Source organism: Panthera leo, chromosome B1 (assembly GCF_018350215.1).
Source record: "Panthera leo isolate Ple1 chromosome B1, P.leo_Ple1_pat1.1, whole genome shotgun sequence".
Lineage (NCBI taxonomy): Eukaryota > Metazoa > Chordata > Mammalia > Carnivora > Felidae > Panthera > Panthera leo.
The window spans coordinates 190,997,965-191,018,373 of NC_056682.1; the positions used below are offsets into that span (position 1 = coordinate 190,997,965).

The 20,409-nt window shown below is 34.6% G+C and overlaps 1 protein-coding gene and 1 long non-coding RNA gene across 13 annotated transcripts in view; one reads left to right on the forward strand and one right to left on the reverse strand.

Moving 5' to 3' along the window:
• Positions 1-20,409, forward strand: part of LCORL (ligand dependent nuclear receptor corepressor like) — a 167,118-nt gene that overhangs the window by 93,303 nt on the left and 53,406 nt on the right. For 11 of the 12 annotated variants that reach the window (XR_006202018.1, XM_042936816.1, XM_042936810.1 and 8 more), the window contains one exon: positions 17,026-17,277. Coding sequence is in view for 11 of the 12 variants with exons in the window: in XM_042936816.1 (XP_042792750.1) it covers positions 17,026-17,277 (252 nt within the window). In the remaining variant the exon portion in view is untranslated. Of the gene's footprint in view, positions 1-17,025; positions 17,278-20,409 lie in introns of those variants that run through there. The other variant, XM_042936820.1, reaches the window with a different exon arrangement.
• Positions 1-20,409, reverse strand: part of LOC122218590 — a 68,881-nt gene that overhangs the window by 3,507 nt on the left and 44,965 nt on the right. The window lies entirely within an intron of this gene.

Sequence of the window (20,409 nt, forward strand, 5' to 3'; positions counted from 1 at the left end):
CATATGATGCAAATGTCTTTACAAATAGTGGGGGAAATGATGGACTGTTTAATAAATGGTCTTAGGACAGCTTGAAAACCAACTGGAAAAAGATAAAATTAGATCCATACTTCATGTATAGTTGAATACATTTTATTGCATTGAGTATGTAGATGGCACTGGATAGTATTGCCATCTTTTTTTTTAAATTTTTTAAAAATGTTTATTATTTTTGAGAGAGCGCGCACAAGTGGGGGAGGGGCAGAGAGAGAGAGAGAGAGACACAGAATCCGAAGCAGGCTCCAGGCTCTGAGCTGTCAGCACAGAGTCCGAAGCGGGGCTCAAACCCGCAAGCTGTGAGATCATGACCTGAGCCTAAGTGGGACACCCAACCAACTGAGCCACCCAGGTGTCCCAGTGTTGCCATCTTAATAATGTTAAGTCTTCCAATTCACAGACTTGATGTCTTTTTGTTTATTCAGGTCATCTTTAATTTTTTTCAAAAGTGTTTTGAAGTTTTCCAGGTATAAGTCTTTGTTTTTCTTTGTTAAATATATTCTTATGTATTTGGATCCTTTGTAAATGGTACTGTTTTCTAAATTTCCATTTTGGATGGTTCATTGATTTTTGTATAGAAACTCAATTGGGTTTCTTGTGTGTTTATTTGATTTGGTATTCAACTTTGCTGCATTCACTTTTTAACTCTTGTAGTTTTTTTGTGTGTGAATTCTTTGGGATTTACTCTGTATAGGATCACGCCATCTGTGAAGAGACATTGTTTCAGCTCTTCCTTCCCAGCTTGTATGTCCTTTATTTTTCTATTTTCTTTCTTTCTTTCTTTCTTTCTTTCTTTCTTTCTTTCTTTCTTTCTTTCCTTTTCTTTTTTTTTTTGCCTATTTTTTTTGCCTATTTTGTCAATTTCTCTAACTGGAACCTCCAGTACACTGTTGAGCAGCAGTTGTTAAAGTGTCTTTGGCGTGCCTGGGTGGCTCAGTTGGTTGAGCATCCAATTCTTGATTTTGGCTCAGGTCATAATCCCAGGGTCATGGGATCAGGCCTCACATTGGGCTCTGTGCTGAATGTGCAAGCTTGCTTAATATCCTCTCTCTCTCTCTCTCTCTCTCTCTCTCTCTCTCTCTCTCCCCCCCCTTCTCTCCCCCTCTCCCTTCTGCTCCCCTCCCCAACTCCCTTTTTCTAAAAACAAGATATAAGAGATTTAAATATAAAATAACCATTTTATACTGTAAGAAAGGATCCATTAATTCTATTATAACCTGGATGAAGGGCAAAGGATTTCTATCTATTACTTAAAGTCCGGATGTCATAAAATAAAATACTGACTACATTTAAGAGTCATTTATATTAAGAAAGAAAAAAATAATTTACCCAGGAAGAAAGCTCCATAGTCAAAGTTGAAAGACAAAGACAGGGGTGCCTGGGTGGCTCAGTCAGTTAAGTGTCCAACTTCAGCTCAGGTCATGATCTCCCAGTTTACGAGTTCAAGCCCTGCATTGGGATCTGTGCTGATAGCTCAGAGACTGGAAGTTGCTTTGAAGTCTGTGTTTCCCTCTCTCTCTGCCCCTCCACTGCTCGTGCATTCTCTCTCTTTCTCTTTCTCACACACTCTTTCTCACACAAATAAACATTAAAAAATTTTTTTTAATGAAGTAAAAAAGAATTTAAAAAAAAGACAGAGAAAATATTTGCAAAATGTGTCACAAAGAGTTAATCTCCCTATTACATAAGTAAGTTTTTTAAATTAAGAGGGGGGAAAGAAAGACCACACACCCAATAGAAATTTGACCAAAGGCATGAGCAGAGTATTACACACAGAAAAATAAGACATTCAAATGGCCCTTGAATTTATAATAGAACTGCAAATTAAAACAATAGTGAGTTACCATTTCTCTTCTGTTAGATTGGCCAAAATTCAAAAGTCTTACAGCACTCTGTTAGGGAACCTATGAAACAATCACTTTTATCCGTTGACATGGGAAGCACAAAATGATACACTTCCTACAAACAGTATTAGGCAATATCTATTAAAACTACATATGTGGGCGCCTGAGTGGGTGAGTCACTTAAGCATCTGACTCTTGATTTTGACTCTGGTCATGACCTCACAGTCGTGAGACCAAGCCACGCATGGGACTCAGTGCTGGACAGGGAGCCTGTTTAAGATTCTTACTCTCTCCCTCTGCCCCTCCCTTGCTCACACACACGTTTGCATGCGCGCTCTCTCTCTCTCTCTCTCTCTCTCTGTCTCTCAAAAAAAAAAAAAAAAAAAAAAAAACTACATACGAATTTACCCTTTATTCCAGTAATCCCACTTTTTAGAATTTACCTGAACATATTTGTTTGACAATATGCACAAAATTCTTCATTTCAGTGTTTTATAATAGTGACGTATTAGAAATCAGTTACATGCCATCCACATGTTGACTATTCTGTGGTAGAAACATATAGTGGCTAGATAGACATAGAGCTAGAGAATGAAGAACGTCCCTGAACTGATAAGAATGATTAATTCCCAGGGGCACCCAGGGGCACCTGTTGAGGAGCCAACTCTTGGTTTTGCCTCAGGTCATGATCTCAGGGTCATGCAAGGTGGGCTCTGTGCTGAGCACGGAGCCTGCCTGAGATTCTCTCTCCCTCTCCCTCTGATGCTCCCCTGCTTACACTCGTGCATGTGCTTTCCCTCTCTCTCTCTCAAAAAAAAAAAAAAAAAAAAAAAGATTAATTCTCTGGGTATATATTTTTAAAAGAAAAAATATACCACATATTGTATGTAACATATTCACTTTTAAGAAGTAAGAGGGAAGAATATATTAATCTGTTTATTTTTATGCAAAAACAAAAGGATAAACTAGAAACTAATGAAATTGATTACTTTGGGAGTGGTGGAAAATAAAGGAAAATAAGTAAAGCCTATCTTGTATAGTTTTGTTTTTGAAACATGTTAATTTTTTACATTAAAAAAATAAAATCAGCAAGGATGGGGGAGGGAACCCTGTGATTGAGTACCAACTACTACAAAAAAAGCAAATACACCTAACTGTATACCATATTGATAATACAGAACAGAGGAAAAACATTAATTCAAATAATTAACCTAGCAGTCTGACTTTAATCTCAGTGGGACATATTTTAAGGATAAACATTTTTCAGTGGTGGTATTGGTATAGTAATTCCGAGAGTCTTTACTGTCAGAGAAAGGAATAGAAATACTAAATGAGGGAAGAAAAAGAACAGTCCTGTGTTATTAGAGGTATCTGAGAATTCATGATTCAAATATATAATCCATATATGTATAGTACTTATTAGCTTTGCCTACTGTAAGATTCTAGAAGCAGTGACACCACAAGTAGCAGTGACCACACTTAACATCCAGATCTTGATGTCTAAATAGCACTCTCTACCACAAAAAGGAAAAATTAGTATATTTGCAATATTGGTTGATTCTAAGTCAGAGACAGGAAAAGTAGAAAGTGGACATGGAGTATCTTCTTTTATGCCAAACACCAAGTCCCCACAAATAAGTGATACATCAAAAGGATACAGGACCAACTTGAAGGGGTTTCCTTTGGCTAAATTTGGAACAGGTTGTATATTAAAATGAATAGTGATGGCATGGATGATAACATTGGAGAACAGGAAACAATCCATGAGTCCATACTGGTAAAAACAAACAAAACAAAAGATAAGGGTCACAGAAGAGAAGACACTTTTTAAAAATAATGCTACATAAAAGAGAATGAATAATGGAATTAAAAATTATCATTTTGCAATCACTTAGTGTAACAATTGATTCTGGCAGGAATCATCAATTGATGCTAAAACAATTGAATATAGAATGTTGGGAAACAGAATAGTCACATTAAAGTATTACTCCACAGATTGCTAATTACAAAGGAGAAAAGGTAACTTCACAATGGAGAGATTTGTTGGATATCACCAAGCAAGACATCAATGACATCACTGATATGGGGACCAAATGATAAAATAACACCAAGCAGGAATATCACCTATGATATTATTCCTGTAAAAAAAAAAAAAAAAAAAAAGATTAATCTGAATCTAAATTGTGAGGAATGTAACCCAGATTGTGGAACGTGTTATAAACTAAATGGCATGAAAGTAACAACAACAACAACAACAACAACAACAACAGCAACAACAACAACAAGGCAGGAGAAAAGACTGGGGACACATGATAGTCAAATAGAACATGTAGTTCTTTTTTTTTTTTTTTTAAGTCTTATTTATTTATTTATTGAGAGCCAGCGAGTGCATGTGTGAGTAGAGAAGGGGTAGAAAGAGAGGGAGAGAGAGAATTCCAAGCAGGAGTCGGATGCTCAACTGACCAAGCCACCCAGCCTCCCCTAGAACATGAAGTTCTTGATTGCATACTGAAATCAGGAAGAAAAAAGGCTATAAAGGACGTAATTTGGAAAGCTGAGGGCATTACACTTTGTTAAATTTATTGAAAGGGATAAGGCATTATAGTTATGTATTGTAGTGTTCTTTATTACTCAAGTATTTCATATTAAGTATTCATAATATCTTCAAATGCTTCTCCCCTAAATAACCTGTGCATATGTAAATCAAATGATAAAAAAAAATGTCAACAGTTGTTGAATTTATAGAGGTAAAATTTTGTGGAAGTACATTGTAACTTTTCTGTAGATTGAAATGTTTAGAAGAAAAAAATTGGGAAAAAATAAAAAGCAAGGGCAAAAACTGTGTACCATAAATGATTCCATAGGACTTTGCTTCCCTTTTAACTATATCATTATTTGCACTGATATGATACTTGTCATTAAATGATATCAATATATGTCAGTTCTATAAGTGCTAAATCGGTGTTAACTGTTGTTAATATAGCTATCAAAATGAAGAGAAGGGAAATGGAGATGGGGAAAGCATACAAAAATGCCACCATCCTGGCCTTTAAAAATTTTTTTTGGATTAGTGACATATTTTCCACATTCATGATCTCATAATTGAGACAACACAATCAATATTCTTAGATTGCTTTCAAGAGCAGCTATTCCTCTTAGGTAAATAATGCTACCTATCAGTGTGTGATAAACAAAGGTGTGAATACAAGGAAGTTAAAATCTTTAGGTCCCCAGTGATTCACGTCTCTCTCTATTTGCAAAATATACTCATCTTTGCCCAAGACCTCCAAAAATCTTACCGTTACTACCATATTATCTCGTGATCTGATTTAGTTCCAGGTGCAAGCAGGGTTCTTTGGGTATAGCTCTTTAAGTACAGTGCTTCAAATGTAGTTCCTCTTGTTCTATAGACCTTTAAGGGGCACCTGGGTGTCTCAGTTGGTTAAGCGACCGACTTCGGCTCAGGTCATCTTGAGGTTCATGGTTTCGATCCCCGAGTTGGGCTTTGTCCTGACAGCTCAGAGCCTGGAGCCTACTTCAGATTCTTTGTGTCTCTCTCTCTGCCCCTCCACCCACTCGTGGTCTCTCTCTCCAAAAAATGAATAAACAATTTTTTTAAAAAGTGGAGTGCTTTTTTGTTTTTAAGTAAAAAGGCAAGTTACCTGCCCACACACACCCAACAAACAGTGGTGGGACAGGCATAGGATAACTGTTGTAAACACTCTTCAGAATTGGGGAAATGGGGCGCACATGGAGGTCACTATTCATAGCAATTCTGAAATCCAGCTGGGCAAAAGTTGGAACTTGTTTTGATCTTAAGGCCTAAGAATGATTCTTTATGACTTGGATCTGTCATGTTCCACTTTCTGAGTTATTCCTTTCTGTTTTTTTTTTAATTGAGATATAATCCACATATTATAAAATTAACTATTTTAAAAGTATACAATTTAGTGGGTTTTAGTGTACTCATTCACTGAGTTTTGCAACCATCACTGCTATCCGATTCCTGAACATTTCATCATCCTAAACCCCTTAACAGATTAACACTCTCTCATCCTTTTCCTACCTTCCCTCAGGCTCTGGCAACCACTAAACATACTCTCTGTCTCAATAGATTGGTCTGTTTTAGACATTTCATATGAATAGAATTATACCATGTACAGCCTTCATTTAGCATAATGTTTTCAAGGTTCATCCTTATAATATGTATCAGTTCTTCATTCCTTTTTATGATTGAGTAATACTCTGTTGTATGGATACGTGCATTCACCAGTTGATGTTCATTTGGGTTGTTTCCACTTCTTGGCTATTGCAAATAATGCTACCATGAACATTCATGCACTTGTTTTTGGTTAGACATATGTTTTCACTTTCCTTGGGTATATACCTTGAAGTGGAATTTGCTGGATCATAATGGTAATTATTTGTTTACATTTTTGAAGAACTGCCAGTGTGTTTTCTGAAATGGCTACACCATTTTGCAGTCTCACCGGCAGTGTTTGAGGGTTCAGATTTCTTAATATCCTCATGAACACTTTATCCTTTTGGGTGTGAAATGATATCTCATTGTGGTTTTGACTTGCATTTTTTTCCCTCATGGGAAATGATGTTAAGCATCTTTTTCATGTACTTATTGGCCATTAGTAATATCTTCTTTGGAGAACTATCTACTCAAATCATTTGCCATTTTTTATTTGGGCATTTTTTTTATTGCTGATTTGTAGGAGTTCGTTATATGCTGTGGACACTGGATTCTTATCAGACATGATTTATAAATATTTACGCCCATTGAGTGGACTGTCCTTTCACTTCACAAAGGTAGTGTCCTTTGAAGCACAAAAGTTTTTAATATTGATCAAGTCTAGTGTATTTATTTTTTTCTTTTGTTGCTTATGCTTTTGGTGTCATGCGTAAGGAATCGGTGCCTTAATCCAAGGTTTTGAAGTTTTACACATATATTTTCTTCTAAGATTTTTAAGGTTCTAGCTCCCCTATTTAGGTCTTTGATCCATTTTCAGTTAATTACTATAAAGGGTATGAGGTAGAGATCAAACTTCATTTTGTATGTAAATATCCAGTTGTCCCAGTACCGTTTGTTGAAAAGACTTCTTTCCCCCATTGAATTGTCTTGATACTCTTATCAAAAATAAATTGACTGTAGATGTAAGGGTTTATTTTGGGGCTCAGTTCTACTCCATTCATCTATATGTCTAACCTTATACTAGTAATACCTTGTCTTGATTATTGCACTTTATAGTAATTTTCAAAATCAGGAAGTGCTAATCTTTCAATTTAGTTCTTTTTTTTCAAGATGTTTTGGCTATTCTGGATTCCTTGCATTTCCTTATGCATTTTAGATCAACCTGCCAATTTCTGCAAAAATGCCATCTGGGATTTTGGTAGAGATTGTATTGAATCTCTTTGTGGGGTGTTACCATATTAACAATATTACATCTTCCAGTCATGAACATAGGATGTATTTCTATTTACTTAGGCTGTCTTTGAGTTTCATCATTTTTTTTTTTTTTGGTTTGTTTTTATTTATTTTATTTTTTAATGTTTATTTATTTATTTCTTTTTTTAGTGTTTAATTTTTTTTTAATATGAAATTTATTGTCAAATTGGTTTCCATACAACATCCAGTGCTCATGCCAACAGGTGCCTTCCTCAATGCCCATCACCCACCCTCCCCTCCCTCCCACCCCCCATCAACCCTCAGTTTGTTCTCAGTTCTTTTTTTTTTTTTTTGACAATAAATTTCATATATTAAAAAAATAAAAATAAAAAAGACTTTAAAACAGAAAAAAAATAAAAGTGTGTTTCATCATTTTTAGCATACAAAACTTCCACTTCTTTGTTAACTTACTCCTCTGAGTATTTTATTCTTTGTTCCTGTTGTAAATGGAATTACTTTCTTACTTATTTCATTTTGGAAATGTTTAATGCCATTGTATAGGAGTAAAATTAATTTTTGTTTATTTATATGATTTCTTGTTGTCTTGCTGAACTTAATTATTATCTCTAAAATTGTGTGTGTGTGGATTCCTTAGAAATTTATCTATATAAGATTTTATTATGAATCACTTTGTTGCATACCTGAAACTAATATAACACTGTATGTTAACTATAGAATTAAAATAACATTAAAAAAATTTTTTTTTTAAGTTTTTTTATTTATTTTTGAGACAGAGAGAGGCAGAGCATGAATGGGGGAGGGGCAGAGAGAGAGGGAGACACAGAATCGGAAGCAGGCTCCAGGCTCTGAGCCATCAGCCCAGAGCCCGACGCGGGGCTCGAACTCACGGACCGCGAGATCGTGACCTGAGCTGAAGTCGGCCGCTTAACCGACTGAGCCACCCAGGCGCCCCTAAAATAACATTTTTAAAAAAGATTGTTATGTACACAGTTTTACTTCTACTTTTCCAAACTAAATGTCTTTTATTTATTTTTCTTACCTAATTGCCTTGGTTGGAACCTCTAGTATATGAATGAAAGTGAATAGTGAGTAGTGTATGAATAAAAGTGGTGAAAATATATATCCTTGTCTTGTGTCTTGTTCCTTAGAGGGAAAGCTTTTGATCTTTCACCATTAAATATGATGTTACCTGTGATTTTTCATAGGTGCCCTTTCTTAAATTGAGGTAGTTTTCTTCTGTTCCTAGCTTGTTTAGTGTTTTGTGTATGAATGGTTACTGGATTTTGTCAAGTGCTTTTCTACATCTATGGAGATTATTTGGCTTTTGTCCTTTATTAATGTTATATTACAGTGACTAATTGGTTTTTATATGTTGAATTGACCTTGCATTCTTGGGATAAATTCTTGGTATATAGTTCTTTTTTATGTATTGCTGGATTCTGTTTGCTAGTATTTCATTTAGGATTTTTGTGTCTCTTCATAATGGATAGTTTTTATTTGGCTTGGTAGTTTTCTTTTCTTGTGATATCCTTGTCTAGTTTGATATTAGGTTAATGTTGCTGTCACAGAATGAGTTGGGAAGTGTTCCTTCCTCTTCCCTTTTTTAAAATTTGTGAAGCATTTGTGTTAATTTTTTTTTTAATGTCTAATAGAATTCACCAGTAAAATCTGTCTGTCCCTGGGCTATTCTTTGTGGCAAGTTTTTTAATTATTCACTGTTTTATTTATTTATTACAGATCTATTTAGATTTTCTATTACATCTTTGAGTCAGTTTGGTAGTGTGTGCCTTTATAGGAAATTAGTCATTTTGTCTAGGATATCTAGGTTTTTTTTCTTTTTTTAAATTTTACTTTTATTACTGTGTAGCTAACATAGTGTTATATTAGTTTAGGATATCTACTTTGTTGATGTATGATTTTTAATGGTATTTTCTGATTCTCTTTTATGTTTCTTTAAGGTTAATGGTGATGTCTCTTCCTTTATTCCTGATTTTAACAACTTAAATCTTCTCTTTTTTTTTTCTTTCTTGGTCAGTCTAGCGACAGGTTTATAAATTTGTTGATCTTTTCAAAGAACCAACCTTTGGTTTCAGTGATCTTCTGTTGTTTTTCTGTTCTTTTTTTTTCTGCTCTGACCTTTTATTTATTTCCTTCTTTTTGTTTGCTTTGAGTTTAGTTTTCAATTCATTTACTCTCAAGGCAGGTTAGGCTAATGGGTTTTTGGTATGAATTTCTTTAAAAATATGTTTTTTTACAGCTATAAATTGCCCTCCAAGCACTGCTTTAGCTGCATCTCATACTGTTTGGTATGTTGTATTTTCCTTTTCATTCAAATTTCAGTATATTCTAATATCTTTTGTGACCCAATATTTTACTCATTTGGTGTTTAGGAATATGTTTTTTTAAATTTTCATATTTTGTGAATTTCCCAAATTTCCTTTTGTTACTTGTTTCTTTTTCATTTCTTTGATGTTGGAGAACAGACTTTTTAAGTTTTTAATCTTTTTGTTTTGTGGCCTAACATATGGTCTATCTTGGAGAATTTCTACCTGCATTTGACACAAATATATATTCTGCTGTTTTGGGAATGGAGTGCTCCATATATGTTTGTTAGATCTAGTTGATTTATAGTGTTGTTGAAGTCTTCTATTAGTTGATCTATTTTCTCGTTTTTCTATCCATTATTAAAAGTGTTTTATTGAAGTTTCCAACTGTTAGTATTGAATATTTTATGTCTCCCTTTAATTGTTATGTCTTCATGTATTTTTGGACTCTATTGTTAGGTACATATATGTTTATAATTATTATAACTTCTCAATAGATTGAACCTTTATCATTATAAAGTGACCTCCATTTTTATGGACAATATTTGTCATAGAATAGATTTTTCCTGGTATCAGTAGAACCACACCAGTTTTCTTTTGGTTACTGTTTGCATAATGGGATGTTTTACCCCCAGTCCTGTTTCTTTCAGAATTTTTCCATCTTTGAATTTAAAGTCTCTCTTTTGGAGCACCTGGGTGGCTCAGTTAGTTGAGTGTCCAACTCTTGATTTTGGCTGGGGTCATGATCCCAGGGTCGTGGAATCGAGCCCCACATTGGGCTCCACACTGAGCATGAAGGCTGCTTAAGATTCTCTATTTCTCTCTCTCTCTCTGCCCCTCTCCCCTGCTCACTTGCTCTCTTAAAAAAAAAAAAAAAAAAAAAAAAAAAAAAAAGTCTGTTTTGACCGCATATAGTTGGGTTATTCTTTTTAATACATTTTGCCAGTCTCTGCTTTTCCATTTATCTTTAAAGTAATTACTGATGAGGTAGGATTTACATCTATCGTTTGCTATTTGTTTTCAATCTGTCTTATTTCTTTTTGTTTTCTCTGTTTCCATTATTACTTTCTTTTGTGTTCAATAGATATTTAATTCCTTTGTTGTGTATTTTACTATATTTTTTCAGGTATTTTCTTAAATGGTTGTCTGAGGATTACAGTTAGCATCCTAATAGACAATAGTTCAGATTAATACCAATTCAATTTCAGTAGTATATAAAAAATATGATCCTATATGTCTCCATTTCATTTCCCCTTCTCTGTGCTGCTTTTGTTCTCCATGTTACATCTTCATACATTGTCCACTGAGAGATATTTGCAATTATTGCTTTAGCAGTTACATACTAAATTAGATAGGAAAAACAGAACCAAAAAATATATTTATGCTGTATTTTTACCTATATAGTTACTGTACTGATGCTTATTATTTCTTTGTGGGGATTTGAGTTACTGTCCAGTGTCCTTTTATTAGGTCAGGTCTGCTTGCAGCAAGTTTTCTGTTTTTGTTTATCTGAGAATGTCTAAATTTCTCCTGTGTCTCTAAAGGATACTTTTGCAGAATATGGAATTCTTAGTTGACAGTCTTTTCTTTCAGTTCCTTGAGTAGGTCATCTCACTGCCTTCTGGCCTTCATCGTTTCTGGTGTGATATTGGCACTTAATCTCATTGAGGATCTTGTATGTGATGAATTGAGGTTTTTTTCCTTGGTACTTTCAGGACTTGCTCTTTGGTTTCTGACCACTTGATTAAGTTGCTTTTAAATGTAGCTTTCTTTGAGTTTACCCTACTTGGTGTTTGTTGAGCTTCTTGGATATGTAGATATGGTTTTTCATCAAATCTGAGACGTTGTTAGCCATCGTTTCTTCCACTATTCTTTGTGCCTCTTTCTCTCCTCTCCTTCTAGGACTACCATTTGTAATGTTGGTATATTTGATAGTATTCCATAGGTCTCTGAGACTCTTACTTATTTTTCTTTCTTTTTTTCCTTCCTCCTTCCCTCCTTTACCCTCCCCCTCCCCTCACCTACCTACCACCCGTCTGTCCATCATTCCTTTTTTCCTTCTTTGCTTCCTTCCCACTCTTCCTACCTTCTTTTCTCTCTCTCAGAATGGCTTATTATCAATGGGCTTTCTCTCTCTCCTCAGAATGGGTAATATCAATGAGCCTATCTTCAAATTCATTGATTCTTTTTTCTGCCAGTTCAGATCTGTTGTTGTATCCAACCTAGTGAATTTTGCATTTTATTTTATTTTATTTTTAATGTTTTATTTATTTTTGAGAGAGAAAGAGTGCAAATGGGGGAGGGACAGAGAGAGAGAGGGAAACAGAAGATCCAAAGTGGGCTCTGTGCTGACAGCAGCAAGCCTGATGTGAGGCTCAAACTCACAAACTGCGAGATCATGAACTGAGCCGAAGTCAGATCTTTGACTGAGCCACCCAGGGACCCCGAATTTTGCATTTTAATTAGTGTACTTTTCAATAATTTCTAGTTGGTTCTTTTTAAAAACTGTGTTTTTATTTGCTGAGATATCCTCCTGATACTTTCCTTTATTCCTTTATACATGGTTTCCTTTAGTTTTTTTAATATATTGAAAATGTCTGATTTTAAGTTTTTGTCTAGTAATTTCAATATCTGGGCTTCCTCAGAGACATTTTCTGTTGGTTGTTTTCTTCCTGTGTGTATGGGCCATATTTCCTTGTTTTGTTTGTTTGTTTGTTTTGTTTTTTATTTGTTTTTTTGCATTTTTTATAATGTTTTGTTTAAAAAACTGGATATTTTAAATACTACAGTTTGGCACTGGTAGAAATCAGATTATTCTCCACCTCAGGGTTCGTTGTTGCTATATGTTGTTGTTTGTTTGTTTAATAACTTTTCTGATCTATTCTATGAAGTCATTAAAGTCAGTATTCTTTGTATTGTGTGGCTGTAACATCTCTGCTTGGTTAGCTTAGTGGTCAGCTGATGGTTGGACAGGGATCGCTTTAAATATCTAGAACCATAACATTGTTTGTCTTTGCCTGGGAACAGGCTACCTCAGAAGTAGGAAGGGAGAGTAGGAATAGAGCAACTGAAAACATTCTTACTATTCTTACCAAGATCTAGCCAATATTCTTGAATAGACACTTCCTGCAAAGATTTGGTTAATTCCAGAGTTCTTTTGTTTAAAGGAATGACGCACCCCACTCACAAAAAAATTAAAATTAAAAATTCACATGAGTCCCACAACATTAAGAGAGTCAAATCGGGAGAAAAGACACCCTTTTGAAGCCGTGTTCCTGGCTATTCCCCTGATTTGGTCTTTGCTCAACCTTTTTTCATTTTAGCCTCATTTGCTGTATGTATGTATGTATGTATGTATGTATGTGTGTGTGTGTGTGTATTGTGTGTGTGTGTACACACACACACACACTGAAAAATTTCAAAATAATCAAGACCTGGTTTCTTTTTGTTTAACAATACTCCCTTTAGTATAGCTCTCCTCTTACATTTTATATAATTACTAAGAGACCAGAGGGCATCTCAACACTTTCCTTAGGAGTTTCCCTAGATAGATCACCTAATTTATTGCTTACATTTTCTACTTTCCAGATTACTGTAAACAATAGTGTTATAGAACTTTCTGCCACTACAAAATAAGTATATTCTTTCCTCTACTTTCCAATAACATTTACCTCATTGTCCTACAAATCCTCACTGTACACACCTTATCAAAGACCATGAAGCTCCTATTAGCAAGTTCTTCCGTACTGTTCAATTTACAATGTTAGTTCTCCCCAAAGCCCACTGCCTGGTTCTAAAGCCAAACATGCATTTTTCTTACAGCAATATCTCAACTAACACATACAAAAATTTGTTTTATTTATTTTTGCCATTTATCCCCCAAATTTGGCAGTTTAAAATAGCAAACATTTATTATCTCACATTTTCTCTGAGCTGGGACCCTCAGACAGCATAGCTGGATGTTTCCAGTGTGGTTTGTCACTTGGCTGTAATCAAAGGGTCAGCTAGGGTTCCAGTCATCTGGGATTTGATTGATCTAGAGTATCTTCTTCCAAGTTCATTCATTGGTTGTTTGCAGGAGACCAGTTCCTCTCCATGTGAGTCTCTCTATAGAGCTTCTAACAGTATGGTCTCCTCTGGAGTGAGTAATAAGAGAGATTGAAGGACAGAATAGGGGATGGGGAGTGAGGGTGTGGGGAGACAGGAAACACTAACATTCAAGAGTTACTTGATACTTTATTCTTTTATAACTTAATCTTGGAAGCGACATGCTTCTTTAGTATGCTCTTGATCACCCACACCACAGCTGATGTAACATGGAAGAGAGTACACAACAGAATGAAACCAGGAGTTGGAATCATTGAGGAAGCATCTTGAAACTGGCTATTACAAAGAGCTTGTTAAACTTTGAATTAATTAAATTTGAAAAGTGAGGAGACACGGTAAAAAAGTTGTTTTTGTCTTCTTGGGGCAATAGACACTATTTCCATGTGGCAGCATTCTCTCTTCTAGCCAAATATTACTTGCCTGACCTTTAAAAACATTATGATTCCTGGTCTGTATCTCTAGTTAACTCATTTGCTTGTGCACATAATCTGAAAGGCTCAGTGGCTAATCAGCAGCGTTTTCTTGGTCTCTTTGTCTTTCTCTTTTTTAATTAATTAAACATACACGTATTCCCCAATACAAAGGGCCAAAACTGAGTACGTGAAAAGAATAGGCAGCATTATGTATTCTGCTTTAAACTTAGCTATAAACTCAACCCTAAATTGTAGCCCTAGGGAGATGACATGAATCCAGATATGTTTCTGTTCTTTTTTTGGTAAATTTAATTATTTTTAAATTTATAAGTTGACATTATTCAATAAATTGTAGGATAGTTAAACAAAATACCTGGAAGTAAATCCAGTATCTCCTTTTCTCACATATTACAAAGCAAAATTAGGCTTGAAAAAAGATGGAAAAGAATGTTCACAGAAGCCTTCAACAATTCCTGTAGGTAATAATCAAGAAATGATACATACTGGGAATCCCTATGTATACAACATGAAAATTTCTTGTTTTAGTGAATCACGTCATTTAAGGTACATGTGCTAATATTGCCTATTCTGGACCAAAAAGTATTTACATGTACTTAGAAATTAGGTCCTTTCTATTTTTCTATTAGTTAATAATTTTATGCTAACCTAGTTAATATTTTTACTTATTTGGCAGTTTGTGACTTAAATAAAATACAACTGCTCAGTCTGCATCTTAATAGCTAATGTTTACTAGACTGTTAAAATGTGCCAAGTACAGGAATTCAGTATTTTATCTCCAATCCTGTGTAACTTTAAAATATCCTGTGAGCAAGCTCTATTATGATTTCTAAGATTCTGTTATCATTTCCATTTTTATGAACAGAGAAACTAAAACATAGAGGGGTATGTGATTACCCTGAGCTCATAAACATGGCTAAGATTGCAACCTATAGCTAAGCCTTTTTCCCCCCCTAGTACCTAAAAACAGTAGTGCCTCTCTTCCCTATTGGGTTCTAAATGAATAAATGTGAAGGCTAAAATGTTATTTTTTTATAGATCCACAGTTCCTTCTCTCAGATGTTTTTTTGAGAATTTAATTTTTTTGTTTTGAAAGAGGTAATGTAACCAGGATGTTTATTATGTAACATCTCCAGCAGGTCCAAAACAGTACCCTGTGATCAAATATATTGATACTTCTGGGGGACTATAAATAGATTCATTTCAGCCTAGATCACATTTTGCTATCACATTTGGTAGTGGTCATGGTAGAGACAGTTTGTTGCTTCTCCTCACCTCCAAATAGTACATGTTTTCAAACCATTTCGCACTTAAAAAAAATTTTTATCTATGTTTTTATTTTAGAGGGAGCATACACAAGCTGGCAAGAGAGCTTGTTGGGGGGTGGAGAGAGAGAGAGAGAGAGACAGAGACAGAGAATGAGAGAGAGAGAGAATCCTAAGCAGGCTCCACACTCAGCATGGGGCCTGATGCAGGGTTCAATCCCACGACCTTGGGATCATGATCTGAACTGAAATCAAGAGTCAGACACTCAACCAGCTGAGCCACCCAGGCAAACTGCCGCCCTTATATTTTAGAGTCCTGGATCTATAACAGTAGATGTTTTGGGGAACTTGTCTTCAAATCTCTTAGACATGTGCTTCAGCTAATACTGAACCCCAAAACTAAAGAGACTTAATCCTTCAGTCTCAGACAGCCCTGGATCAAGGCATGCCTATTCAAATAACACTAATCTGCCTGGGTAAGAGTTAAGGTATTTAAGGAGCAAAGGCTTAGTATCTCAAGGTTCAATTCTAAGAGGAAGAAGTATGCAGCCTAATCACATCTGCATAGTTAATCCTTTCCAATTTACCAATAGGTCTACCTCTGAAGGAGCAGAATAAATGAAAGGATTGGAGGCCAGAAGCACGTGTGTAGAAAAACCACCACTACCTAGTCTCCCCAGTACCAAAACTCCTTATCACTATACTGTGTTTACAAGTAGTCTGTCCTTATCCCACACCTCTTATATAAATCATTCAATTGTTTTACCTCTTGTACAAGTTCAACCAGAATTGTCTATCATTGCTGACCTTCATTATAGTTATAGCAGATCAACATGTTTTGAGGTCAAGAATTAAGACCCTCAATAATGGTATTGCCGTTTTTATAGGAGAGTCTTAATAGATACATGCTAAAATATTTAGGAGTGAAACGTCATAATTCTACAATTTGCTTTCAGTGGTTCTGCAAACAAACAAAAAAGTTTAAAAACTAAGTATGGTCGAATACTAACAATTCTTGAATCTTGGTAGAAGCCGCCTGTGTCACTGTAGAGTTCTTTACCTTTTCTTTATGATTGGAATTTCTCAGTGTAGGTTGAGGAAAGAAAAATTTTTGATGACCTTCAGGTTATTCTATATAGGATTCTATATAGAATACACATTTGATAGAATTGAAAATTTTAATGGTAATAGTTATAAGAATTTAGATGTTTTGTTTAATAGTTAATGCATGCACTTACTTTGTATATTAAGTTAGAAATTGCCTAGTTACAATTTATGTTCACATTGTGTTTTAATATCTAGTAGAATACCTTTGAATTAAAACTGAAAATAAGCTGTTTTGCTTCTCTAATTCTTTGTCTGTATTTTAGTTTGGAACCAAAAGTGTTTGTTTTTAAGAAATGATTAAATATGCCAAGTTTTGGGTTGATGTAATACTAATTAAATCTACAAGGTTTCTGTTGCTAAGTCCTAGAAACCATTAGCCATTGTGGACTGAACTAAAAGACTTCTGAAACCTTTAATTTTTAATAAAAATAAATTTAAGTGTTGGTATTTTGCATTTCTCCTTTTTAATGCTTATCATATTTATTTCTTCCCTAGATCTTCCTCAGAACTGTGATCCTAACATTCCCTTAGTTGCTCAGGAATTAATGAAAAAGATGATACGTCAGTTTGCAATTGAGTATATTTCAAAAAGCGGTAAAATTCAAGAAAATAGAAATGGTTCAATTGGACCAAGTCTAATATGTAAAAGTATCCAAATGAATCAAGCAGAAAACTCCCTTCAGGAAGAGCAGGAAGGCCCCTTAGACCTCACTGTGAATCGAATGCAAGAACAAAACACTCAGCAAGGTAAGACTGTGTGTGTGTGTGTGTGTGTGTGTGTGTGTGTGTGTGTGTGTGTGTTTATGTGTGTGTGTGTAAAACATAATGCTTTGTTTTAGTATTATTTAATATATATAAACCTTATATTCATAAAGAAATATATTTTAGAAGTAATATTATGTGTAATTGGCCTATGTGATATGAACTAGAGAGAAGTGCTGAATTTTATATTCATTTGACTTTGTTTATTATATGAGAGGAAATTTGAGTTGCTCTTTGTCTCTTTTCATAATAAAGTATATGGTAAGACTATCATTTGTATTCTTTATTTAATTTAAAAAAAGTTTTTTAATTTTATTTTTTTTTGAGAGAGCAAGTGAGCAGGGGAGGGTCAGAGAGAGAGAGGGAGAGGGAGAGAGGGAGGGAGAGAGAGAAAGAGAGAGAGAGAGAGAGAGCTCTAAGAAAGAGAGGGAGAGGGAGAAGGGAGGGAGGGAGGGAGAGAGGGAGAGAGAGAGAGAATCCCAAGCAGGCTCTTCACTGTCAGAGCGGAGCCCAATGCGAGGCTTGAACTCACGACTATGAGATCATGACCTGAGCTGAAACCAAGAGTCGGATGCTTAACCAACTGAGCCACCCAGGCATCCCATAAAAACATATTTTTTAAATGTACAGCTGAGAATATTAATTAAGCACTTGCTGTTCAGTTTTTTATACTTAAGTGAAAAATAAAAATGAATTGATTTTTCATCAATTAGTTATAATGTAACTGGGAAAGAGAAAAGTAAATATATGTGATAAATATAATATAATCACACAGGTAACTATATAGAGATACATTTTTCATAGGAGTCCTGAATGATGAAAGGTATGTCGGACTTATCTAATACTTAATTGAAGGAAGAGTGATGATTCACAGAGGAAAGGAAGGAAGGGCCTTCTAAATGCTTGTGGCAGTTGCCAAATAAGCGTTTGCCTGGAGAAGAGAGAACAAGTATCTTTTGTTAACACAAGTTAGGGATCGTGTTGTCAATCCTTGAAGACAGGAAAATATCAGCATTAAGTTTGATCACAGAAGGCAGTGTGTTTTGGAGTTCTAAAGAAGAGTACCTAGTCAATGTTTAAAAAGATAGTCTTTTCATTATATGAGACAGATTAAAATTGAAAGGGGATGAAATATGGAAATAATTTTCTCTTTTTGCTTCCCTAATTTTGGGTCATGGGTGTTTATATAGAAAAATCTGAGAAATATTAAGATAATAATTAGTTTATAAGACAGAAAGGTCCAAGATGACACATCATAAGTCCTGAGGAAAAAATACATCAATACATAGAATTTTGGAAGTTAGAAAGTATAGGATTTTTAGAGTTTTGCTTGCTTTCTTTTTGCTCTTCCATGTTTCATACCCTCTTTGAGCTCTTTGTGGGAGGCAGTTCAGTGTTGTAACAATACTGAAACATAGCCTTTGGTGTCTAACAAACTTGTAGTTGAAATCTCAGCTCTGCAACTTACTTGAAAAGGTAACTTTACCTATTGGAGCATTAGTTTCCCCATTTGTTACTTGGCAGTAATAATAACAAACTAATTAGAGCAATGTGAAAGTCAAATATGAGCTAACCAACTCATAAAAGATAGCCAAACCCTGGCCTCCATATTCTGTACCTCCTGTTTCTTACTACCACAGAAGAGAAGCCTTAGCAGTAACATAGTGATCTGTAAATATTTGTATGGCCATTAGACTAAAGTAGGATGGAACTTTCTTTGAATAACCCAGGAGTAGAATTAGGATCTGGAAATTAGATGGAAACAGATTTCAGGTCCATTTATGAAAGAATATTTCTAAGGATCAGACATTTCTCCAAGTGGAAAGTGGTTGCCTTATCATTAGAGGTTTACAAAAGCATCAGATGAGTGGCTGGAATAAATGACATTTTAAAAGTAAATTTCCAATCTTTACATTCTGTGATTCTGTGAACTTAAGTGATAAGGCAGACTCAACTATATGTAGAAAACAAGTAAATTATTTAAATGACTGTGCTGTTCTCAGCAAAGTACACAAATATGTGTGTGAAAATCCTTTTCATCTGATGGTTGAAAACCATCAGTAATGATAGTATATATAAATCTATACCTTAAATAGTCTTCTTGATGATTTGGGGGGATAACTTCTTGTCTTATGTAATTTCAGTGCTCATACTTCAGGATAGGAACCATTTAGTCTAATGTGGCTTGTACCATAGAGAGCAAGGGAGAGAATGTTAATAGATTAAGCCAAAGAAATAAGGATCAGATTATGAAAAAGCTATGTAGGAAATAATAAGATTTTCTTTCTTAGGACCACAGAGAGCTGCTAGATTGCTTCAAGTGGACAGTAATGAAATTAGATTTTTTTAATAAAACCATTCTGCTGTGGTATAGATGGGTAGGCTCTAACTTTGCATACTTGCACACCAAATCTTTAAAAAAAAAAATGGAGCACATATCCTTTGAGGCATTTATGTGTGGATTCGTGTGTGTATGTATACACATCAATATCTGCACTAATCTTTCCACAAATTAAAATTTTTAAGGTTGAAGTAAAGATGTTATAAACAATTTTTAAATGTCTTGCTAATCATGACTTCACTGCCAGTATCTTATTACACAGTATAGACTTTGGGAGAATTTTATTAGTCATGATAGAAGCTATACATCCATATTTTAAATGGTTTTCTTAAGAATTAAAATTTTTGGCCTGAATTCACTGTTCTTACCTATAATCAATAAAGTGCTCACACTAGCAGTAGCAGTGTTCTTCCTTTGTTTGTTTGCTAGTGCTTACATTTTTCGTATTATTCTCACTTTATGTCTTAACAGTACTCATTTAAGCCCATTGTTCATTTTGTGAGTTGATTTATTCAAATTAGATCATGTAATCCATAGGTTTAATACCTAATCTAACCATAAGTAATGTAGACAACTTATAGGCAGTTAGTGTAACTTATTAATCTTTAAATTATCAAACACAAATGGTTTTATAAGGTTCATATAGTTAAAGCAACAGATAATTTTTGTCTTTTGTGGACTATCTTAAAGAATAGAAAAGAAAAAAATATTGATCTAATCTTAATACCAAAACCAGACAGAATAGCAAAAGAAGGAAATTTGCAAACCAGTCTGAC